This window comes from Borostomias antarcticus, assembly GCF_949987555.1.
Source record: "Borostomias antarcticus genome assembly, chromosome: 7".
NCBI classification, from domain to species: domain Eukaryota; kingdom Metazoa; phylum Chordata; class Actinopteri; order Stomiiformes; family Stomiidae; genus Borostomias; species Borostomias antarcticus.
In genome coordinates, this window is record NC_140240.1 from 163,046 (window position 1) to 184,633 (window position 21,588).

General features: G+C 47.9%; 2 protein-coding genes across 3 annotated transcripts in view; both read right to left on the bottom strand.

The window, feature by feature from the left end:
* Positions 1-4,903, bottom strand: part of LOC311311240 (cyclin-dependent kinase 18-like) — a gene marked incomplete at both ends in the record, with an annotated part of 18,642 nt that extends 13,739 nt beyond the window's left edge. The window contains 4 exons of the mRNA XM_084440921.1: positions 1,868-2,002; positions 4,252-4,383; positions 4,477-4,749; positions 4,900-4,903. Of these exons, the coding sequence (XP_084297047.1) occupies positions 1,868-2,002; positions 4,252-4,383; positions 4,477-4,749; positions 4,900-4,903 (544 nt within the window). The remainder of the gene's footprint in view (positions 1-1,867; positions 2,003-4,251; positions 4,384-4,476; positions 4,750-4,899) is intronic.
* A 1,469-nt stretch (positions 4,904-6,372) lies between these two features.
* On the bottom strand, positions 6,373-20,842 carry nucks1a (nuclear casein kinase and cyclin-dependent kinase substrate 1a). 2 transcript variants are annotated; one of them, XM_084441215.1, is made up of 8 exons: positions 20,622-20,842; positions 16,963-17,012; positions 16,698-16,794; positions 16,405-16,451; positions 16,125-16,277; positions 15,895-16,047; positions 15,249-15,401; positions 6,373-9,952 (listed from the first exon to the last, which is right to left on the bottom strand). In XM_084441215.1, exons 1-8 carry the CDS (start codon positions 20,636-20,638, stop codon positions 9,705-9,707), a joined length of 918 nt encoding a protein of 305 aa, XP_084297341.1. In that variant the 5' UTR covers positions 20,639-20,842; the 3' UTR covers positions 6,373-9,704. The 2 variants fall into 2 exon arrangements, with proteins under 2 accessions (XP_084297341.1, XP_084297340.1); XM_084441214.1 differs by having other exon boundaries at positions 16,125-16,280.
* Positions 20,843-21,588: the final 746 nt, after the last annotated feature.

The following is a 21,588-nucleotide window of genomic DNA, read 5'->3' on the forward strand; positions in this document are numbered from 1 at the left end:
TACTGGAACACACTAACCCTAACCCTTACCCTAACCCTTCAGGTTTAGCAGGTCCGAAACCAGGATGATTCATATTTCTTACACAAAAAATGGAAATGGAATTCTCTTGAATGCTTTTTTGGAGGAATTTCACAATGTGCTGCACCAGTATTACATATCTAGTCTGTATAGTCCTATACACTGCCACCCAGTGGCAAGCCATTGTAAGTGCAAGAAGAATTGATCAAAACCAAGATGGCCGACGGACAGACAGAAATAACAAGTTGCTCAATATCTTGCCAATTCTTCTATAGTAAGAGACACTTGCAGGTAAAAAAGTGACATCAAGTAACAAGTAAGGGGTCATAAAATTGCTAAATTTTCCAAGTATTTAATTTTATACTGGGAATCAATTACGATTAATCACCCGTCCACTAAATTGGACATCATGCATTGGTAGGTATATTTCAACTACATACATTCTCATTACTGCTACTGAAAATATTTAATCTGTAGTAACTTTTTTGGCTGTAAATCAATTTGTTATTATAATGTAACGAAGTTTTTTATATCTTTATATTTTCTAGAGTTCAAGAGATGATACAGTAGTACTACTGTGTGTTGTGTACAGTACTGTACCATAATATGTACCATAATATGTGGATCCTAAATGAGGACAGTGTGAATAGAGAAGGGCTGAACCTGTGTGGCTCTTGTCAGCACAGTGAAAGGGGTCTGATAGTCAAGCCTGAGACTCATTCTTTTCTCAGTGTCAGCTCTGCTCTGCTTACGCCCCTAGGGGGGGTAATAGAGTTCTACTGTTCAGTTGGAAACGGAGACATGTAGGGTTAGGGCATGGATGTATAATATAACGGTTAGGGCATGGATGTATTAGAGTCTTTTAGGGTTAGGGCATGGATGTATTAGACTCTAATACATCCATGCCCTAACCCTAAAAGACTCTAATACATCCATGCCCTAACCGTTATATTATACATGACTCTAATACATCCATGCCCTAACCCTACAATACTCTAATAATTAGAGTCTTGTAGGGTTAGGGCATGGATGTATTAGAGTCATGTAGGGTTAGGGCATGGATGTATTAGAGTCATGTAGGGTTAGGGCATGGATGTATTAGAGTCTTCTTTCTTTTATGTGCATGTAGATCAATTCACGGGGCGAAGTGTTCGTTGTCTTCCTGATATTGTGACACGCAGAACGCGTCACTTCCGCTTCCACCACAAGATTTCCCGCCAGTGTGCTAGCTAGTACACCGAAATACTAAAATAATAAAGTCACAGGGTCTCATGCAGTCTCATTTCATGAAAACTTGCTAAGGCCAATGCATAAACTAATAGCAAGTAAAGGTGAATATTGAACTATAAAAAAGTTATCTCATTGAGCTTCGGTGTGCTGGTTAGTACACTGGAGGGAAATCTTGTGGTGGAAGTGGAAGTTTTGCGTGTCACAATATCAGGAAGACAACAAACACTTCGCCCCACATAAAAGAAAGAAGACCGGTATTTACCTGCATTGAAGACATCCTTCCAGAAAGTTCATTGAAGTAGCTACAATCTCCCAATCCAGTCTGCTCTGCGCACTTTGTTATCATATTTGTTCCCATCATTACAGCGAGTGTGGGAAGTGTGGTTCTTAAAACTCAGTGCTGATTTTATATATATATATATATATATATACATATCTCATGTAGCTTTAATAACTGCATTTTGTCTTTACAAGTAATTAAATCATTCTATATTAGGTTCAGGAACGCAGAATACAGAATTCAACTATTCAGATGGCCGTTTGTTTTTCCTCCCGGGGCGGGCCCGGCCCCTAGCAGGGTGGAGACCTCGGACGCCAGTCCTGTGGTGGTTTGACTCACCCAGCACCATGGTCATGTAGCGCTGCTCCATGCCCGTCTGCAGCAGCAGCGGTGGGATATAGATGGTCCCCGCGGTCATACACACCTCCAGCCCGCATGTCAGGACATTCACCAGCAGCAGCTTACACACGCTACCTTGCATAACCCAGATATACACACCCAAGCACGCACACTCACACACTCACACGTGCGCGCTCACACACACACACACACACACACACACACACACACACACACACACACACAGTCTCTCTCTCAGTTGAGCGGCTCCTGCTGCCTGCAGAGCCCTTCTTGTTCCTCAGGATACAGATGAAACAGTGTAGAAAAACCCCCTGAGCGTCAGATCTTCTCTGTTCATTTCAAGGCTTTATGGAAGTCCGTGGATTATCTGAACATGGGAAAAGATACATTCGTTAATAGCTAGATTTGATTTGTGTGTGAAAACATTATCAAGCAACATTCTGATCTACAGGTAATAGTTCTTGTAGACCCGTACAGGTAATAGTTTTTGTATCGTGTCAATCTCGTAGTTTTGGAGATGGCGGACAGTCCATCAGTTCCACGTTGTCTTGTGTGTAGGCCTATTTCCAAAGGACAAATATTGAAAGGGAAAATTAAACTGGAATAATAAAAAAAAGAACCATCAGTGTTGAGAGTGACTACAGTATGTTGTACGTTTAGATGACTCAGTACACTGCATAGTATTGGGTTTAGATGACTCAGTACACTGCATAGTATTGGGTTTAGATGACTCAGTACACTGCATAGTATTGGGTTTAGATGACCCAGTACACTGCATAGTATTGGGTTTACATGACCCAGTACACTGCATAGTATTGGGTTTAGATGACTCAGTACACTGCATAGTATTGGGTTTAGATGACCCAGTACACTGCATAGTATTGGGTTCAGATGACTCAGTACACTGCATAGTATTGGGTTTAGATGACCCACTGCATAGTATTGGGTTTAGATGACCCAGTACACTGCATAGTATTGGGTTCAGATGACTCAGTACACTGCATAGTATTGGATTGCTGGACTTAACTGGAATTTATCCAGCATTTACTTTACAATACGACCTCAAGTCTGATTGACAGTCAGTTGAAGAAATGCATTGTGGTCTGTGAGAACGCATGACAGAAACACATGAGGGGTGAGAGGAAGAGAATGGAGGTGGTTTGATTCTGGAATACAGATGGTTTCTGTCCCAGAGTTCAGCCAAGCCCTGTGTTTACACTGAGGTGTGCCGTTTAGTCTGCCAATCTCTCTCTCTCTCTCACACACACACACACACACACACACACACACACACACACACACACACACACACACACACACACACACACACACACACACACACACACACACACACACACACACACACACACACACACACACACACACACACACACAGCACACGTTGCTCACACAGAATAAGTTACTCTATATTTCAAAAGATGTGTATGTCTGTCTCTAGTTACCTGCCATGTATGATGTCAAAAATGTGAGAACTAGAACTATTTCAGTACACAGTTAATAAAAGCTGAGTCATCAGAACAATGCCATAATATATTTATATTTCTAATACCCTTTACATATCCACACATGTATTGCTCACTGAAAAAGTCTAAACCCAACCAGTGCCAGAACACCCAATCAGCCGGTGTAATAGAAAACTCCACGAAGCTCCACTAGTCCAGGGGTTCAGAACAATGTGGTGAGAAAAGTTGACAAAAAAAAAACAGTCCAACCTTTCAGTCCCACTGGGTCCTCAGTGCTACAGCAAAGCAACGTGTGTGAGAGTGTGTGAGAGTGTGTGAGTGTGTGTGAGTGTGTGTGAGTGTGTTCTCATTAGTCTGTCCAGCCGGGAGAGAAGCAACGTGTGTGTGAGAGTGTGTTCATTAGTCTGTCCAGAGAGAAGAGAAGGTGTCACTAGAGAGGGACCAGGAACGTGTGTGTGAGAGTGTGTGAGAGTGTGTGAGTGTGTGTTAGAGAGGGACCAGGAAGTGGGCCAGGCGATCCCCGACCTGTTAGGTAGCATGAGGGAGCTGATAGAGATAGAGAACGGGAATAGCAACATTCCCATCACCCCTCTCTCCCGAGGGACAATCAGCCGTGTGGGAGGGGCTAGAGGGGACTCCAACCAGCCAGTAGGAGCACTAAAACAGTCTCAAGAGTTCAAAATGTCTCCTTTTGCCAATTTAGTTTTTAGAAACAGGCTGGTGGAGGTAATCCGGAGGATGGCTTCTCTGGCAGAAATGACACATTGTCCATTAGATCAGGTGAGTGGAGCTGAAGATCAGGTGAGTGGAGCTGAAGGGTGTGTGTGTGAGATAGATCAGGTGAGTGGAGCTGAAGGGTGAGATTGGTCACTACTGTACCCAGCGCGCCCTCATGCTGTTTACCAAAACCACCCATAAAACCCATTAAGATGAGATTCACATCCTGGCCACACATCTGCTGGGGGAGTGTAACGATGGCAACAAGTTGAGTCAAAACCCCCTCCAGGTCACCTGAGCACAGCAGGACAGAGTCCCAGGTCACCTGAGCACAGCAGGACAGAGTCCCAGGTCACCTGAGCACAGCAGGACAGAGTCCCAGGTCACCTGAGCACAGCAGGACAGAGTCCCCGCCTCCCAGGTCACCTGAGCACAGCAGGACAGAGTCCCACCCTCCCAGGTCACCTGAGCACAGCAGGACAGAGTCCCCGCCTCCCAGGTCACCTGAGCACAGCAGGACAGAGTCCCCGCCTCCCAGGTCACCTGAGCACAGCAGGACAGAGTCCCCGCCTCCCAGGTCACCTGAGCACAGCAGGACAGAGTCCCCGCCTCCCAGGTCACCTGAGCACAGCAGGACAGAGTCCCCGCCTCCCAGGTCACCTGAGCACAGCAGGACAGAGTCCCAGCCTCCTCAGCATATTCAAACATGAGCGACAGGAAAGAGTGAATATTCACAACACAGATGGGAAAACAGCAGGCAAAACACAAGAGAGCGTTCAGAGAACCATGCATGTTCAGAGAGCTACTTACCCATGTTGTTCTGAGAGGGTGAACGTGAAACGCTGTGTAGTAACTGACATGGTGAGCGGTTCTGTATCCGGTGCAACACCACGCTGCCACGTGTGAACTAGGAAGAACCTGCTCAGCAAATACAAGTGCTGAACTAAGAGTGTGAGTGAAGGAGGAAGACCAGAACAAGACAGGGGGGGGAGACCAGAACAAGACAGGGGGGGGGGAGACCAGAACAAGACAGGGGGGGGGAGACCAGAACAAGACAGGGGGGGGGAAGACCAGAACAAGACAGGGGGGGGGAGACCAGAACAAGACAGGGGGGGGAGACCAGAACAAGACGGGGGGGGGAGACCAGAACAAGACAGGGGGGGGGAAGACCAGAACAAGACAGGGGGGGGGGGAAGACCAGAACAAGACAGGGGGGGGGGGAAGACCAGAACAAGACAGGGGGGGGGGGAGACCAGAACAAGAACAAGACAGGGGGGGGGACCAGAACAAGACAGGGGGGGGAGACCAGAACAAGACAGGGGGGGGGACACTGAGTCTCTCAGCAGTTACTCTCTCAAGAGGAACAAGACAGGGGGGGGGGGGACACTCTGAGTCTCTCAGTCACACTCTCAAGAGGAACAAGACGGGGGGGGGGGGGGACATGGTACAGGGCACTGCATCACCATCACTGCAATGAAATGTGTTTTTCTCTAGATCAGCTCAGAGAACTAAGCTGCTCTCTGGTCAGTTGGTAGCCCACCTGGTACTGCTCTCTGGTCAGTTGGTAGCCCACCTGGTACACGTCTCTCTCTCTCTCTGGTCAGTTGGTAGCCCACCTGGTCCACGTCTCTCTCTCTCTCTCTGGTCAGTTGGTAGCCCACCTGGTACTGCTCTCTGGTCAGTTGGTAGCCCACCTGGTACACGTCTCTCTCTGGTCAGTTGGTAGCCCACCTGGTACTGCTCTCTGGTCAGTTGGTAGCCCACCTGGTACACGTCTCTCTCTCTCTCTCTCTGTTGGTTGGAGCCTCAGGAACATCTGCTTCTGTTTGATTTGCTTGATTAGTATCTAACTGAATATGAAGGCGGTGACTTGTGTGCTCTAGTAACACGGATAGAGGCGTCTCCTTGTTGATCAATGACAGGTGGGGACAGGCTATGAATACATTAATGTGTGTGTTTTCAGAATTGCACTTGGAAGCTTTTGAGAGGTTTTGTGGGATACGGGCAGCTATAGCTGTCTTCTAATGATCTCTCAGGACCCCTGAGTTCAGGTTTCTGTATGTGACATCCCTCAAGTGGCCCCATTACCTGACAACACCTGTGTGAAGCAGAGATGAGGAAAGACCGGCCCACCTGAACACCGCCACCCTGTGGTTAAGAGTGAGTAGTGTTCCCTATATGGACTTGACACAACTTACAAAACACAAAGCTCTGTCTCAGAAAACAACTAGTTAAATCCATATAAAAAGTAGGTTGCCTTTATTAGAAGCTGGGAAACCAAAATGTCATCAACATCATTGTTGTTGTTAATACTATTTAAGACCACACTATTGCCATCATAACCACCATCGTTCTGCTCAATTTTCCACGACATGCAAAAGATTGAACAGTTCAGCGTTCCCTTTCCACACAACCACACTGACCACAGCTTCTCCACATCAGCACATGGAGGAATCACACTTTTGCTTACATTTACATTGCCAGTACAATTCAAGATACAGAGAAAAACCAGATGAAAAAAACAATAACTGGAGGGAGGGAGAGAGAGAGAGAGAGAGAGAGAGAGAGAGGTGTAGAATGGATGAAAGGAAGGAAGGTTGAGTCACTTGTTTCCTCTATGGGTCTGGTGTGGCACCTGATTGGACCATACTATCCCCCTCTCACTACACAGAGCACCAGCTGATGTTGGAGTGACCTTCCGGATCACGGAAGAGCTCTCCGTCTGTCTCACGCTGTATCATCAACCCCTATGGTCACTGAAGTAGATCTGAAAATGCTTGGCGGGTATAAGCAACAGAGTAAATATGGGATGTTCCCTATACCTATGCCGTCAGATCTGTAGAAGTGGCTGTCGGTAAGGACAGTAGTGGGATTAGTGAGTGTGCTTCAGAACCAGGTGGAAGGTTCCGGTGGGGGCAGGGTTAGGGTTAGGGTTAACCCTAACCCTTCAGAACCAGGTGGAAGGTTCCGGTGGGGGCACTCTGGCTGGTTGCAGTCTTGGGACTCTATTTGGAATTCATCATAAAACAAAAACAATAGCAACACGCCCAAGATCGCAATGGCAGCTTTGACTTTTTCATTTTCATTCTTTTTGCTTCGGTCACCCCCTCCCCCCCCCAAATTCTATCCATCAGTCCTTCATGTCCCCGTTTCCGATTGATCTTATATGGCTTCATTTGGTTGTTGTTCAACTCTCATTGTTTTTTCAACATAACCACACTACCTAAGCTGATAACAGTTGTGGTGAAGTCGTATGGCTAGCTACATTCCCCACGTCCATCTCCAGAAACACCCAGATCTGCGTCTGCAAGACCCAGCGACAAAGAAGGAATGAATAAATAGATTAGACATGAGCTCGGGTTCTCAGCCAATGTTGATATTCAACTGCCTAACTGGTGAAAACAAGTCATTCTTATGAGTCTATAATTCCTCTGAGTAACATTTCTAGGTCACAGAAGTAACTTGAGTCTGGTAGATGACCAGCCCCTAAAGGCCCTCTATCCAGAGGAGAGCTGAGTGGGCTTATAAATTATACTCCAAACATAGACATCAAAGGTGACCACTGACCATTTTTGACCAGTCTGACTCTGTTTGCTCTCCGCTCATCATGAGTGGCAGAGATGAGAGGGGATGGAGAGAGAGAGAGAAGGAGAGAGAGAAGGAGAGAGAGAGAATGAGAGGAGCAGAGAAAAAAGCATGGCTGGTCTGCTGTCCAAGTCCAACAGCAGGCAGATCAACAGATGGATTGGGTCGACTTTCTCTTTAAAATCAAGATACATTTTATTTCTTTTCTTAAAAAACAAACATTACAAAAAAAATCTGAATAGAGAATTAAAACAATAAACCAACAGGAGAAAAACATTCATTTTTTTGGACTAAAAAAAAAAAGAGGAAGAAGCAAAACTCTTGATTCATTAAAAACAAAAGAACAAGCTTGGGGATGCCTGGCACAAAGGGTTGAACAGTGAGAGGAGGCTCAGCCAGGCTGGACTAGTGTATATTCTGTGTGTTACCAACATTAGATCTGTGTGTGTGAGTGTGTGTTACATGGTTGTGAGCATGAGCGAACTGAACATGAACTGGAACACCGGAAGCGCTCACAAAAACACACACACACACGCGGGCAGGTTGACACCTATAGCAGTAGCAAAGACACAGAGCGTTGACCACAGAGCCTCTTATCGTCTGACCCAGGACCAGTTTCTGTAACAGTTAACCGTTGGAAAGGCCCAGAACACCTACCCTGGAAGTAGGCGCTCCGTTCCAGTCTGTTGATCAACACTGTCACTGTTCACAGCAATGAAGCTCACTTTAGTTCTCTCCGATACGCCACGGAACCCGAGCGTGGTCTGTAACCACACGAGGGATGCGCACGCTTCAGCGTTCAAACTGCAGAGCATTAACACGGGAACAGATTCTATTAAGCGGCAAGCTAAGGGGACACGGTAGAAGAGCACGATAGAGCACAGCTAGAAATAACCGTTGATAATACAACAACAAGCGTAAAATCATTGTTAAAAAAATGGCGCGTCGGAGAGTTGAAAAGCCAAATCTGAGCAGCGCTACAGGGACGGGTACCTCAGTGAAGACTATCTGAGCAGCGCTACAGGGACGGGTACCTCAGTGAAGACTATCTGAGCAGCGCTACAGGGACGGGTACCTCAGTGAAGACTATCTGAGCAGCGCTACAGGGACGGGTACCTCAGTGAAGACTATCTGAGCAGCGCTACAGGGACGGGTACCTCAGTGAAGACTATCTGAGCAGCGCTACAGGGACGGGTACCTCAGTGAAGACTATCTGAGCAGCGCTACAGGGACGGGTACCTCAGTGAAGACTATCTACACGGAGTGGAGGAGGAGAGAGTAAAGTCTGCCCAGGTTAGGGTTAGGGTTGGCCCCTTCTGGCTGGTCGGCGAGGGCAGTTAACTCTGCCAATGGGTAGTGTTGCTAAATGACCAGCCCTGTAATTGGACCAAGAAAAAGCCGGCCAATGATAGGCAGAGGCAGTCAAGGGCTTGGAGCAAGACAACGCTTTGTCAGTAATCACTGACCCATGTGGCTGGATATTCAGAGGCAAGACATCACTAGACTAGCTTCTCCGTACTCCAGTGATCATTTCCGGGGAGGGGGTAGCCTACACTTGATAACATGGAACACACAAACACACGCACACATCTATGCAAAGGCTCAGGGTGGGCGCTCACTAGCACTGAGGGCAAACTAACACAGCAGGAAGTGATAAGCTTTCTGAAAGTCACAAATGCTTTTGAAGGAAAGATATAAAAGCTACAAAAGCAGAGAGCAGCCGGTCCAACTTGGGGGCAAAGCCGGGGGAGGTGGAGGTTGACAGAAAGAGAGGGAAACAGCTGCCTACACCCCTCTCGCAACGCGCGTGGTATGTTCCCACACTGACAGAACGCCTCGGGCCATCGGGGTAGATTAGGGACGAGGGGAGCATAAAACAAAGCAACTGATAAAACCACTTTAAGTCCAAACCATTGAGCCAGGCCACCACAGACACCAAAAATAAAACCCTCTTTAACACAGAAACAAAAGAAAAAAAAAAAAAGGTTTTGAGAAGAGAGAGAAAGAGAGGAGGGATCTCTGTGGGTCTTCTAGTCTTCCCCGGATGGTGCCTCCTCTTCCGAGCCATCCTCCTCCTCCTCCTCCTCCTCCTCCTCCTCTGCCGCAGCCTCCTTGGCTTTCTTGGGGGCAGGGGGGGATGCCTTCTTCTCTGCCTCCTCCTCTTCCTCCTCCAGGGGGCTCTCAGGCTCCTCCTCTTCCTCCTCTTTGGGCGAGCTCTTCTCCAGGGCCTTGGCGCTGGGGCGCCCCTTGCCTTTGCCCTTCATTGGGCTGGGGGTGACTGGGGAGAGGAGGGGTCAGACCACACACTGTCAGGGATGGAAACTCTCATCAATAAAGTCACAACAACAACAACGGTTTTCTCCACCTCTCATCCATTCCAAAAAGACCCAGGCTGAAGGTTAGGGAACAAAGGTCAAAGGGTTGACCCAGCTGAATGTTAGGGTATGGAGTAAGGATGGACTAACCCTAACCCTAACCCCCAGCTGAATGTTAGGGTATGGAGTAAGGATGGACTAACCCTAACCCCCAGCTGAATGTTAGGGTATGGAGTAAGGATGGACTAACCCTAACCCCCAGCTGAATGTTAGGGTATGGAGTAAGGATGGACTAACCCTAACCCCCAGCTGAATGTTAGGGTATGGAGTAAGGATGGACTAACCCTAACCCCCAGCTGAATGTTAGGGTATGGAGTAAGGATGGACTAACCCTAACCCCAACCCCCAGCTGAATGTTAGGGTATGGAGTAAGGATGGACTAACCCTAACCCCCAGCTGAATGTTAGGGTATGGAGTAAGGATGGACTAACCCTAACCCCAACCCCCAGCTGAATGTTAGGGTATGGAGTAAGGATGGACTAACCCTAACCCCAACCCCCAGCTGAATGTTAGGGTATGGAGTAAGGATGGACTAACCCTAACCCTAACCCCCAGCTGAATGTTAGGGTATGGAGTAAGGATGGACTAACCCTAACCCTAACCCCCAGCTGAATGTTAGGGTATGGAGTAAGGACGCACCGATTGCACTTTTCTTGGCCGATTCAAGTTCTTTCTAAGAACTATAATTGACGGTAGGGATGCACTGATCTTATCAGGCAGAGATAAGGGTTATCTAACCCAGATAATGGGAAATGTATATTATGTATTTATTAGGGACAGGATTTCGCAAGAGACCTCCCAATTCGATACTATGCTGATACTTAGATGCCAATTCGATATTAGTATTATGAAATATTAGTATTATTGTTGAATGTAACCCCTGAAACTGCATACAATCTGCATTAATGTGGGTGTCTAAGCTGACAGTCACCTAACCTAGCTAGCTATTACATGAACTTTGTGAAGCATTGTCAGAAAACGTTTTCCCCCTTGAATAAAATTATTTACTTTTTTTTTTTTCAAAACCAATTTTGAGGTAGCACGGCAATTTAAAAATCGTCACACAAAATTCGACCCCCCCCCCATCCATCCCTACCATTTATCAGCTATATTCAATTTTAGCTGATAAATAGCCAATAATGCGAGTCTAGTGTTGCCTTAACCCTGACACTTTTTTAGCCAATTACTCTTAGATGTACAGTAGCCTTATTTTGATCTCATAAAAGGAGGCTAGTTTCCCTCTTGGCCATGGAAAGCATTGTGGACTATAACAGATTTTGTTTCACTTACTCATAGTACTTCACAAGAGGAAATAAATGAAGAGTCGTCAGAAGTGTTGTTTGTCTTTGCTGTGTTAACGATAGTGATGTCAGTTAAGATTTGGTTAGATCAGAACTGTGGAATATTAATTAATCCATCTTTGCTCACTACCTTAGCCTTTCTTACCCTTAGGTGTGCATTATAGAGGTTATCAATTTCTTTTTAATTTAACTATAGGTTATCAATTTCTTTTTAAAATACAAAAATCGGTTAGTATTGTAAATATCGGTTATTGACGTCGGTTGGAAAAGTGCATATCATGCATCCAATTGACAGCATATTAAAAAACGTATTTAATTAGTGGGCGGCTGTGGCTCAGGAGAAAGAGCTGGTCTTCCAATGATCACAGGGTTGGCGGTTTGAATCTCTGCTTCTCCTTTCCACATGTTGAAGTGTCCTTGGGCAAGACTCTGAACCTCAAATCGCTCCCAATGAGCAGACGAGCACCTTGCATGGCAGTGTTTCCCCTACCATTGCCTTGGAGGGGCAGACAACCCCCCCAATGGGACCTCCCGCCCCTCCTGAAAGACCAAAAAAGCCCAAAATAGCGGACTTTTAGGTCACTAACATTTTTAACGCAAGTCAAAAGAATTTAACAAAGGGAAAATTAGCATCACGGCTAGCTCACATTTTCAAATTTCACATTCATTTTCTGCAGGAAATGTAATTTTTTCTAGTATTATGTTTTTGTGTGTTGTAAATCAATTATTTATTTTACATATTTATCTAGTAATGTTAAAGCTGCGGGCTGAGGTGGTCTCAGCCGGGTTGATTTGTTCCAGACTGCGTGTGGCAGTTAGCTCATGGTCTTCCTGGATCAGACACAAGGCTTATTTGGGACAATTTTGCACGGAAGTACCTAATTTACATACATTCAAATGAGCCTCCAATGAAATTCCAAGTTGCTCAATTCTTATTTGGTTCATTAAACAAAACACTTCCCCCCCTTTTTTTAATTATCTCTTTACAGTTAATCATCAATTTCACAATTCCCCTACCCGAACCGCTTCCCAGCTTCGGCCTCCCGAATCACGTACCACTTCATCACAATTTAACATAACATCCAGAGGTTCCAGGACATGGAATTCACTCCCTCCCTACTTGGTTAAACTTTCTCCTATATCATTTAAAAATCTTTTAAAAATATACTGCTATATCAATAACCCATCATTATCTTTGTTTTTTGTTGCCGTTTTGCTTCTTGTTTTTCTGTTTTGTTTGTTTTTCCTTAGTTAAAGTCTGACTGCTATATTGGGGAGCCCCACTCGTCAAGCCCCTTGAGGGTTTTTTGGGGTTTCCCTGGCATGTCTTTCATATTTTAAGTGTTCTTTGTAATGTATAATTTGTATCATTGTTATTGTTGTTGCGTTTTATTTTATGATGTGCCAAATAAAATCACAAATCAAAGCCTGGCGCAGCCGTGGAGCTATTTGCTCATGGGTGCAGCTGCAAGCGATGCTTTCCCCCCGTTGCGTGTGCTTGGTGGATTGGATGCTTGGTGGATTGGATGCTTGGTGGATTGGATGCTGTTTTTTGTCTCATTTGCATGGGTTTTGCCACTGCAGAAGCTGTGCAATCCTTTTGTGGATTTGGCCCTTGGCGTGAAAGCAAACCTTATACTGAAAAATGTTTAAAATAGTATGTAAAGAACGTTCGTGAGTGAAAGTCTTGAGTTGGTTACACGAGGATTTCCAAAAAGCAAATGTTTCTATTTGGCAATATTTGGGATTTAAACCCAATGCTAATGGCGGACCTGATAACATTAATGAGGCAACTAGAGACATTTCTCCCTCTCCTTACTCTTGTCCTGTCATAGTGAAATATGACACCGTTGCTCTACTGAGGCTGTTGCACATGCGGAGTGAGTGACAGGAGCGCAGAGCACACAGGGGTCTCATCCCAAGCTTATTTTTTTACAATTTACTTTTTATTTGATGAAAGTGGGCGCTGCTATGAGAAAATGAATATATAGACTAAGTAGGATTCAAGGATTCCTTCATTGTTAGGCCTACATCCAATAAACAAGTAGCCATATGTTGGGTAAAATGGATGAGTAAAATTATTATGTTTTGGCTCCTCAACAAGATACAAGTACATACACGGTTTTTCCTGGCTCAGAATGGGTCTTTGGGGGGGACGCGCACAATTTTTGGGGGAAACCTCCAATTTATGCAGAGTAACCTACCAGCATATACAGGCCTATATTCTACCAGCATATACAGGCCTATATTCTACCAGCATATACAGGCCTATATTCTTTGCTGTCGTTCTGACTGAGCTCACTTTTCACATTTCGCGGGAAATGTGAGGATATGAAGACATAATGTTTAAGATACTGATAACCTGTCGGTCCAAACCATGGCCAGTGCAAGAAAGAGGGATGGGCTGCACTTGAAACAAGCTATCAAACACATTTGGAGAGGATTTGAATTGCCTTTTTATTCTACATTTTTTGCATTTTGGCACTGGTGATTTTCCTTTGGCTCTGGCTAAAATCTATTTGGGGGCCAAAAATCCTCTATGCAGGAAAAACCCTGGTATAACTGTATGCTAATGATAATAATTATTCAAGAAAAAAGGCCGCTGGTATCGGTAGATATCCAAATTCTGGTATCGGAATCGGAACTAAAGTGGATCAATGCATCCCAAATACTGTATTGAATATATGAGACGGATCGGCAACTCAGCGATCTTGGCCAATCAGCTGAAAATACTACGGGTGCACCCCTAGTACGGAGTGAACGGTCACGGCGTACCTGTGGCCTTTAGTCGTGGCTTAGGGGACTCACCCCTAGTACGGAGTGAAAGGTCACGGCGTACCTGTGGCCTTTAGTCGTGGTTTAGGGGACTCGCCCCTAGTACGGAGTGAACGGTCATGGCGTACCTGTGGCCTTTAGTCGTGGTTTAGGGGACTCGCCCCTAGTACGGAGTGAAAGGTCTTTAGTCGTGGTTTAGGGGACTCGCCCCTAGTACGGAGTGAACGGTCTTTAGTCGTGGTTTAGGGGACTCGCCCCTAGTACGGGGGGAAAGGTCATGGCGTACCTGTGGTCTTTAGTCGTGGTTTAGGGGACTCGCCCCTAGTACGGAGTGAACGGTCTTTAGTCGTGGTTTAGGGGACTCGCCCCTAGTACGGAGTGAACGGTCTTTAGTCGTGGTTTAGGGGACTCGCCCCTAGTACGGAGTGAAAGGTCATGGCGTACCTGTGGCCTTTAGTCGTGGTTTAGGGGACTCACCCCTAGTACGGAGTGAAAGGTCATGGCGTACCTGTGGCCTTGTCGTGGTTTAGGGGACTCGCCCCTAGTACGGAGTGAACGGTCTTTAGTCGTGGTTTAGGGGACTCGCCCCTAGTACGGAGTGAACGGTCTTTAGTCGTGGTTTAGGGGACTCGCCCCTAGTACGGAGTGAACGGTCATGGCGTACCTGTGGCCTTTAGTGGTGGTTTAGGGGACTCACCCCTAGTACGGAGTGAACGGTCATGCCGTACCTGTGGCCTTTAGTCGTGGTTTAGGGGACTCGCCCCTAGTACGGAGTGAAAGGTCTTTAGTCGTGGTTTAGGGGACTCGCCCCTAGTACGGAGTGAACGGTCTTTAGTCGTGGTTTAGGGGACTCGCCCCTAGTACGGGGGGAAAGGTCATGGCGTACCTGTGGTCTTTAGTCGTGGTTTAGGGGACTCGCCCCTAGTACGGAGTGAACGGTCTTTAGTCGTGGTTTAGGGGACTCGCCCCTAGTACGGAGTGAAAGGTCATGGCGTACCTGTGGCCTTTAGTCGTGGTTTAGGGGACTCACCCCTAGTACGGAGTGAAAGGTCATGGCGTACCTGTGGCCTTGTCGTGGTTTAGGGGACTCGCCCCTAGTACGGAGTGAACGGTCATGGCGTACCTGTGGCCTTTAGTCGTGGTTTAGGGGACTTCTTCTCCTTCCTGTCTGGTCGGCCCCGTCTGATCACCTTCTTGGCTCTCTTCTTGGAGCGTCCGTAGTCGCTGTCATCATCATCCTCCACCATGAAGTCTTCATCACTACCCGACTCATCAGCTGCAGCGGAGGAAGAGGACCAGCTCACACGTGCGCTTGTGTTCTGCTTGAATGTTTGATTCTTAACAGTCAATGTAGCATCGGAAAGGTTTCACATTCAAATATAAATACATGTTATATATAAGTAACAGCGTAAAGATTGTACCTCCCCTCAATGATCACATTTTCCTAATTATACAATTTTAATGGAAATCCCATTAAATGCGGTGGGCAAATATTGTTGAACTTAAGTAAATAAGTAATTTCTACTCCATGGTAGTAGTGAGGGGGAAGTGTATATTCAAACTTTGTTTTCATTAGCATTGTAGTATGAATACATATACCAAATGACCGTTTGCTCGTGCTACCATTTGCTTAAGATGGCAATTTGGTATTGATGAGTCAATGTGTGGTCAGTGTAACGACATGTAAATAAACAGGATTATCAACGTATTTAACAGCTGACTGGCCGTAGCCCTGTGTGGTGTCGGGGCCGGCTGTGTGGTGGACTTACGGTCCGGGTAGGCCTCCTCCTGCTCCTCATGCTCCTCGTCCTCACTGCCCGCGTCACCCAGGATGATCTCCCTCTGTTTGGACACGGCCTTGGTGGCAGCCTGGCGCACCGTGCGCACCTTGCGACTCACCTCCTTGTCATCATCGCTATCATCTGCACACAGAGGGGCGGGGTCAGGATCACGTGCACGCGCACGCTCGCGGCGGCGAGGCGGCCATGTTGACTCGTACCTGCGGGCCGTTTCCTCTTCGGCGTCCTCTTGGTCGGCTTCTCCACCTTGGCTTTCTTTCCCTTCTTCCCTCGTTTGGCCTCGTAGTCGCTCCCCCCTTCCTCTTCCTCCTCCTCCTCTCCAAACTCGTTGTCTTCATCGCTGCCAAAGTCCTCTGCTGCCGGGGGGGGAAATGGTCTGAGCACAGCTCCTCGGTCCTCAACCTTTTAACACACCTCAAGTCCCGCCCTACCCCCTCCCTGCCCCTCCCCCAAGCCCCTGCTGTAGTCAGAATAGCTTACCTGCTGAATCATTTTTGGATTTGGGTTTGTCATCAGTTGAGTCCTCGCTGAAACAAAATAACATCCATCGTCTTAGCAACAAGACAGTTTCCCAGTAACCCATTACTGCCGTTTATAAGTCGTGCAAACGTGTCCATCAACAGGAAGAGGGTGCTTCACTGCAGATGTTTTCTTGATCAGCCTATCTGCAAGCCGCCTTTTGTGGTCACCTTCAAACTGAAAACCTGTTGAGGCCCAACTGACCCAGAGGGCTGATGGTGTGAAGGTCTGACCCTGTTCCCCCCAGAACTCACCTGTCCTCCTGGGAGCTCTTGGAGCGCTTGTGCTTCACCTCGCGAGGGGCGGCACGGATCTTCTTGGGCTTGTCTGAGTCTCTCCCATACTCCTCATCTGCAAAGATAAGACAAGGGTTACACCCCCACACACACACACACACGCACACACACACACACACAACCCCCCCACACACACACACACCCCCCCCCACACACACACACAGATCGTTACCCCGTTGACACGCTCATTGTTTAAAATGCGCCACCCAGCGGAGATTCTCACCTGCGTCATCAGACTCGTTGAATTGCGAGTAATTCACCACCTTCCTGTTCCTGAGGAGTCAACACAAACATCCAATCAGATCAAAGCAGACGCCTTGACATTCCGCCAGTTGTACAGCAGTCCACAGAACAAAGCGCTTCCTCCCTGCTCCACATTCAGAGTCCTCCACACAGGTGTCAGGACATCCATTACCCTCTCTCAACAACACACCATCATACAAACATGTGGGTGAATATGAGGTTATGGAAGGAAGGAAGGGTGAATATGAGGTTATGGAAGGATGAATATGAGGTTATGGAAGGAAGGAAGGGTGAATATGAGGTTATGGAAGGATGGAAGGGTGAATATGAGGTTATGGAAGGAAGGAAGGGTGAATATGAGGTTATGGAAGGATGAATATGAGGTTATGGAAGGATGGAAGGGTGAATATGAGGTTATGGAAGGATGGAAGGGTGAATATGAGGTTATGGAAGGATGGAAGGGTGAATATGAGGTTATGGAAGGATGGAAGGGTGAATATGAGGTTATGGAAGGATGGAAGGGTGAATATGAGGTTATGGAAGGATGGAAGGGTGTGGGGCATTGTTACTAAAGAACAGTAAGTGAACCAGTGAGTTTTAAAAATCCTCACCACACCCGACCCCACCCCACAATCCCTGACACCCCACCCCACGACCCCTGACACCCCACGATCCCTGACACCCCACCCCACCCCACGATCCCTGACACCCCACGATCCCTGACACCCCACCCCACCCCACGATCCCTGACACCCCACCCCACGATCCCTGACACCCCACCCCACGATCCCTGACACCCCACCCCACGATCCCTGACACCCCACCCCACCCCACGATCCCTGACACCCCACCCCACGATCCCTGACACCCCACCCCACGATCCCTGACATACTACGGAGTGTGTAATGCATCAGAAGACTGGATTTGGCTTGAAGGTTGAAACAGTCTTACACACAGACAAGCTAGTGTGTCAGAGCAGGGGGTAAACTGGATGCTGGTCTCTCTTCTACAGTTTCCATGGCTCATTTGGTAGAGTGGGTCGATGGACACACACACACACACACACACACACAAACACACACACACACGGGACTTTCGTTTCAGGTAACACACAGCTGACCACAGCTCGAGTGTTCAGTGTAAACACATACCAGGGGAGCGAGCAGTGCTGTGATGTCCAGTCCACATAATCTGAACTGCTACACATAATCTGAGAGCAGCAGGAGGACAAGAACCAACTGCATGGCTCTGCCCTAGGAAAGACCCGTCTTCCTTTACCAAACACCCTCGCTGCAGTAACACCAGTAGCACCACACATGGTAAAATGAGCAAGCAGGAATGGAGTCTGGAATGGGGTAGGGGTGAGGGGTCATTCACCCTTTTACGGGCCCTTTAGCCTTGATTACAAGAGCAGGCTGACGGCCAACAGTAATGCCCTCAAGCACACGGCGTAGAAAGGCCGCGTCCGTCCGTTGTTAATTACATACGTTGAATTATACTCTCAAGAGATCGCTGTAAGAAAAGCACCTCACTGACACCCCGATCCTGACGGGATCTTGAAAACGCCTCGGATGAACTGAGACTGGCTGAGCAGAACCCCAGAGACTGGCTGAGCAGAACCCCAGACTGGCTGAGCAGAACCCCAGAGACTGGCTGAGCAGAACCCCAGAGACTGGCTGAGCAGAACCAGAGACTGGCTGAGCAGAACCCCAGAGACTGGCTGAGCAGAACAGAGACTGGCTGAGCAGAACCCCAGAGACTGGCTGAGCAGAACCCCAGAGACTGGCTGAGCAGAACAGAGACTGGCTGAGCAGAACCAGAGACTGGCTGAGCAGAACAGAGACTGGCTGAGCAGAACCAGAGACTGGCTGAGCAGAACCAGAGACTGGCTGAGCAGAACCAGAGACTGGCTGAACAGAACCCCAGAGACTGGCTGAGCAGAACCTCAGAGACTGGCTGAGCAGAACCAGAGACTGGCTGAGCAGAACCCCAGAGACTGGCTGAGCAGAACCCCAGAGACTGGCTGAGCAGAACCTCAGAGACTGGCTGAGCAGAACCCCAGAGACTGGCTGAGCAGAACCCCAGAGACTGGCTGAGCAGAACCCCAGAGACTGGCTGAGCAGAACCAGAGACTGGCTGAGCAGAACCAGAGACTGGCTGAGCAGAACCCCAGAGACTGGCTGAGCAGAACCAGAGACTGGCTGAGCAGAACCCCAGAGACTGGCTGAGCAGAACCAGAGACTGGCTGAGCAGAACCCCAGAGACTGGCTGAGCAGAACCCCAGACTGGCTGAGCAGAACCCCAGAGACTGGCTGAGCAGAACCCCAGAGACTGGCTGAGCAGAACCCCAGACTGGCTGAGCAGAACCCCAGAGACTGGCTGAGCAGAACCAGAGACTGGCTGAGCAGAACCCCAGAGACTGGCTGAGCAGAACCAGAGACTGGCTGAGCAGAACCAGAGACTGGCTGAGCAGAACCCCAGAGACTGGCTGAGCAGAACCCCAGAGCAGAACCAGAGACTGGCTGAGCAGAACCCCAGAGCAGAACCAGAGACTGGCTGAGCAGAACACCAGACTGGCGCGCTACAGGGCAGAGGGGGGAGGGGCTACCTCGGGCAGCAGGGGGGAGGGGCAACTCATGGCACATTTGCTACTTTGTTGCCATGGCTGGGTTCTGGGGTTCTGGGCGTTCTGTCTGCTCATTGTTCGATGCTACAATGTTTCACCGTCGAACAAGTCGTGAAAGTTCTGTTGGACGTCAGTTTGTTCACGATCACTTGATTTGATTAGACGGTTCGATCAGATTTCGGTCCCTCAGACCGTGGAGAGCCGTTGGGGGTGTGGTGACTTCTGAGGGCCCGCCCCCCTCTGACATCACTCACTGTTCATTTACTGCCCTCAGTGAGAATGTAGCTTAGCTCTCTCTTTAGCTCTCCCTTTCTACAAGGCTTCTCGTTCAGAGTCTAATGCCTGCTTTCGTCTCCCTCATTTTCCAGAAATAAAATCTACCCTCTACATATATGCGTTATGTTTCCTAACGCTAAGCTAACATGGCCGAGCTGCTGGCTAACGAGACCAAACCCCTGAGCCGAGGAGCAGCAGTCCAGTCCCCCAGCCCTGGTTCCTATTAGCGCTGAGCCTCCCGGAGATGAATGGGAGCCATATTCCCTCAGCCTGGTCTAGCAAGGCTCCCCCAGAAACACCAGGCCATGTCCCAGTCCCAGCACTACATATTAATATCCCAGTCCCAGCACTGAATATTAATATCCCAGTCCCATCACTGCATATTAATAACCCGCTAAAACACTATAGGAGCACGTTAAGCGTGTCGCACCAAACGATGCTCGACGCGGATGAGTTTTCTGGGATGATTCAGAGCAGATGAGGTCTCTCACACGCAGGGCGCGTATACAGGCATGTCCAGGAGGACATGGCGAGCAGTCCTCATTAGGATCCATGTTAGAGTGCGAGCATGCTCAGGGAAAACACATCTACAAACACATCTACAGCAACATTACAGCAATATTTCATCAAATAACCAAGACTGTGGCCAAAAGATCCACATAGTAGAGACGTGCATGTAGCCTGGAAGCGTGCGTGTGGCGTGTAGGCGAGGCGGAGGACATGCTCAGCAAACCTACCTCACTGGTCTGGACATTTTGCAGAAATACTGTAGAGGTTAAGAATGTAAGAAAGAGAAAAGAAGCCCGGGCAAATAAAAATACAACCGCCCCGCTCTGCGACTCCGAAGGGCAAAACGAGACGTCACGGCTCCACGCCCGAGCTACTGCGGAAAACTAAAAATACGGGAGCGATTTGTCCACTAAATGCGATTTTAGTTTAATTTTTACCTTCAGCTACTCAAAATGGTGAATAAAACAAACTGAAACTGCAGCCTGCGCGCAACCTAACCGTGGGGCCTTAAGGTGGGCCCTTGAGAGCAGGACCGCCCCTGAGTCGCGTCTGATAGGACAGCCTGGAGACGCGCCTGCTGCTATTGGACAGTTCGAATGTGAATTCTGCTTTCCTTTGGCGGGGGGGGTTGTTCGTCAGCTCGTCTCAACCTAGTCACCCTCCCCCCTTTGCAGGGTAGGTTGAAGTTCCACTGCTAAGAAAACAAAAAGAGGCCCAATGTGAATACAACTCTGATGCAAACTGACAAGAGTTACTTGAAATTACTACAAGGCAACTTGAGAAATCGGCACCACAAAGCATCAGCATTGGTGGAACATGCCGTAATTGCAGTTGCCTAATATCCAAAAAGTTGTTACTTGTGGGCAATTGCAGTAGGCCCTGATTTATAGTCAATAATTCTTACGAGAATGACCTTAGTGGTTGTGGTGGCCTACATCATAAGGTCTTGGGAAATGGTCTTGAGATTTGAAGGGAACAGAATATTGTGCATGAATGTTAAGAGATGATAATCTACCCTCCAATCACTGCACAACGAGAACTGAATCTGTGTGAACGTTGTAATAGTGACAGTGCAAAAATAAGAGATTACATGGGCTTCCGCTGGAGAGAAAGGGTTGAGACTTGTCTTTGTAGAGAGGAGACTGATGTCCCATGACCAACATGTGTCTTTACATAGTAACATGTTGCTGATGT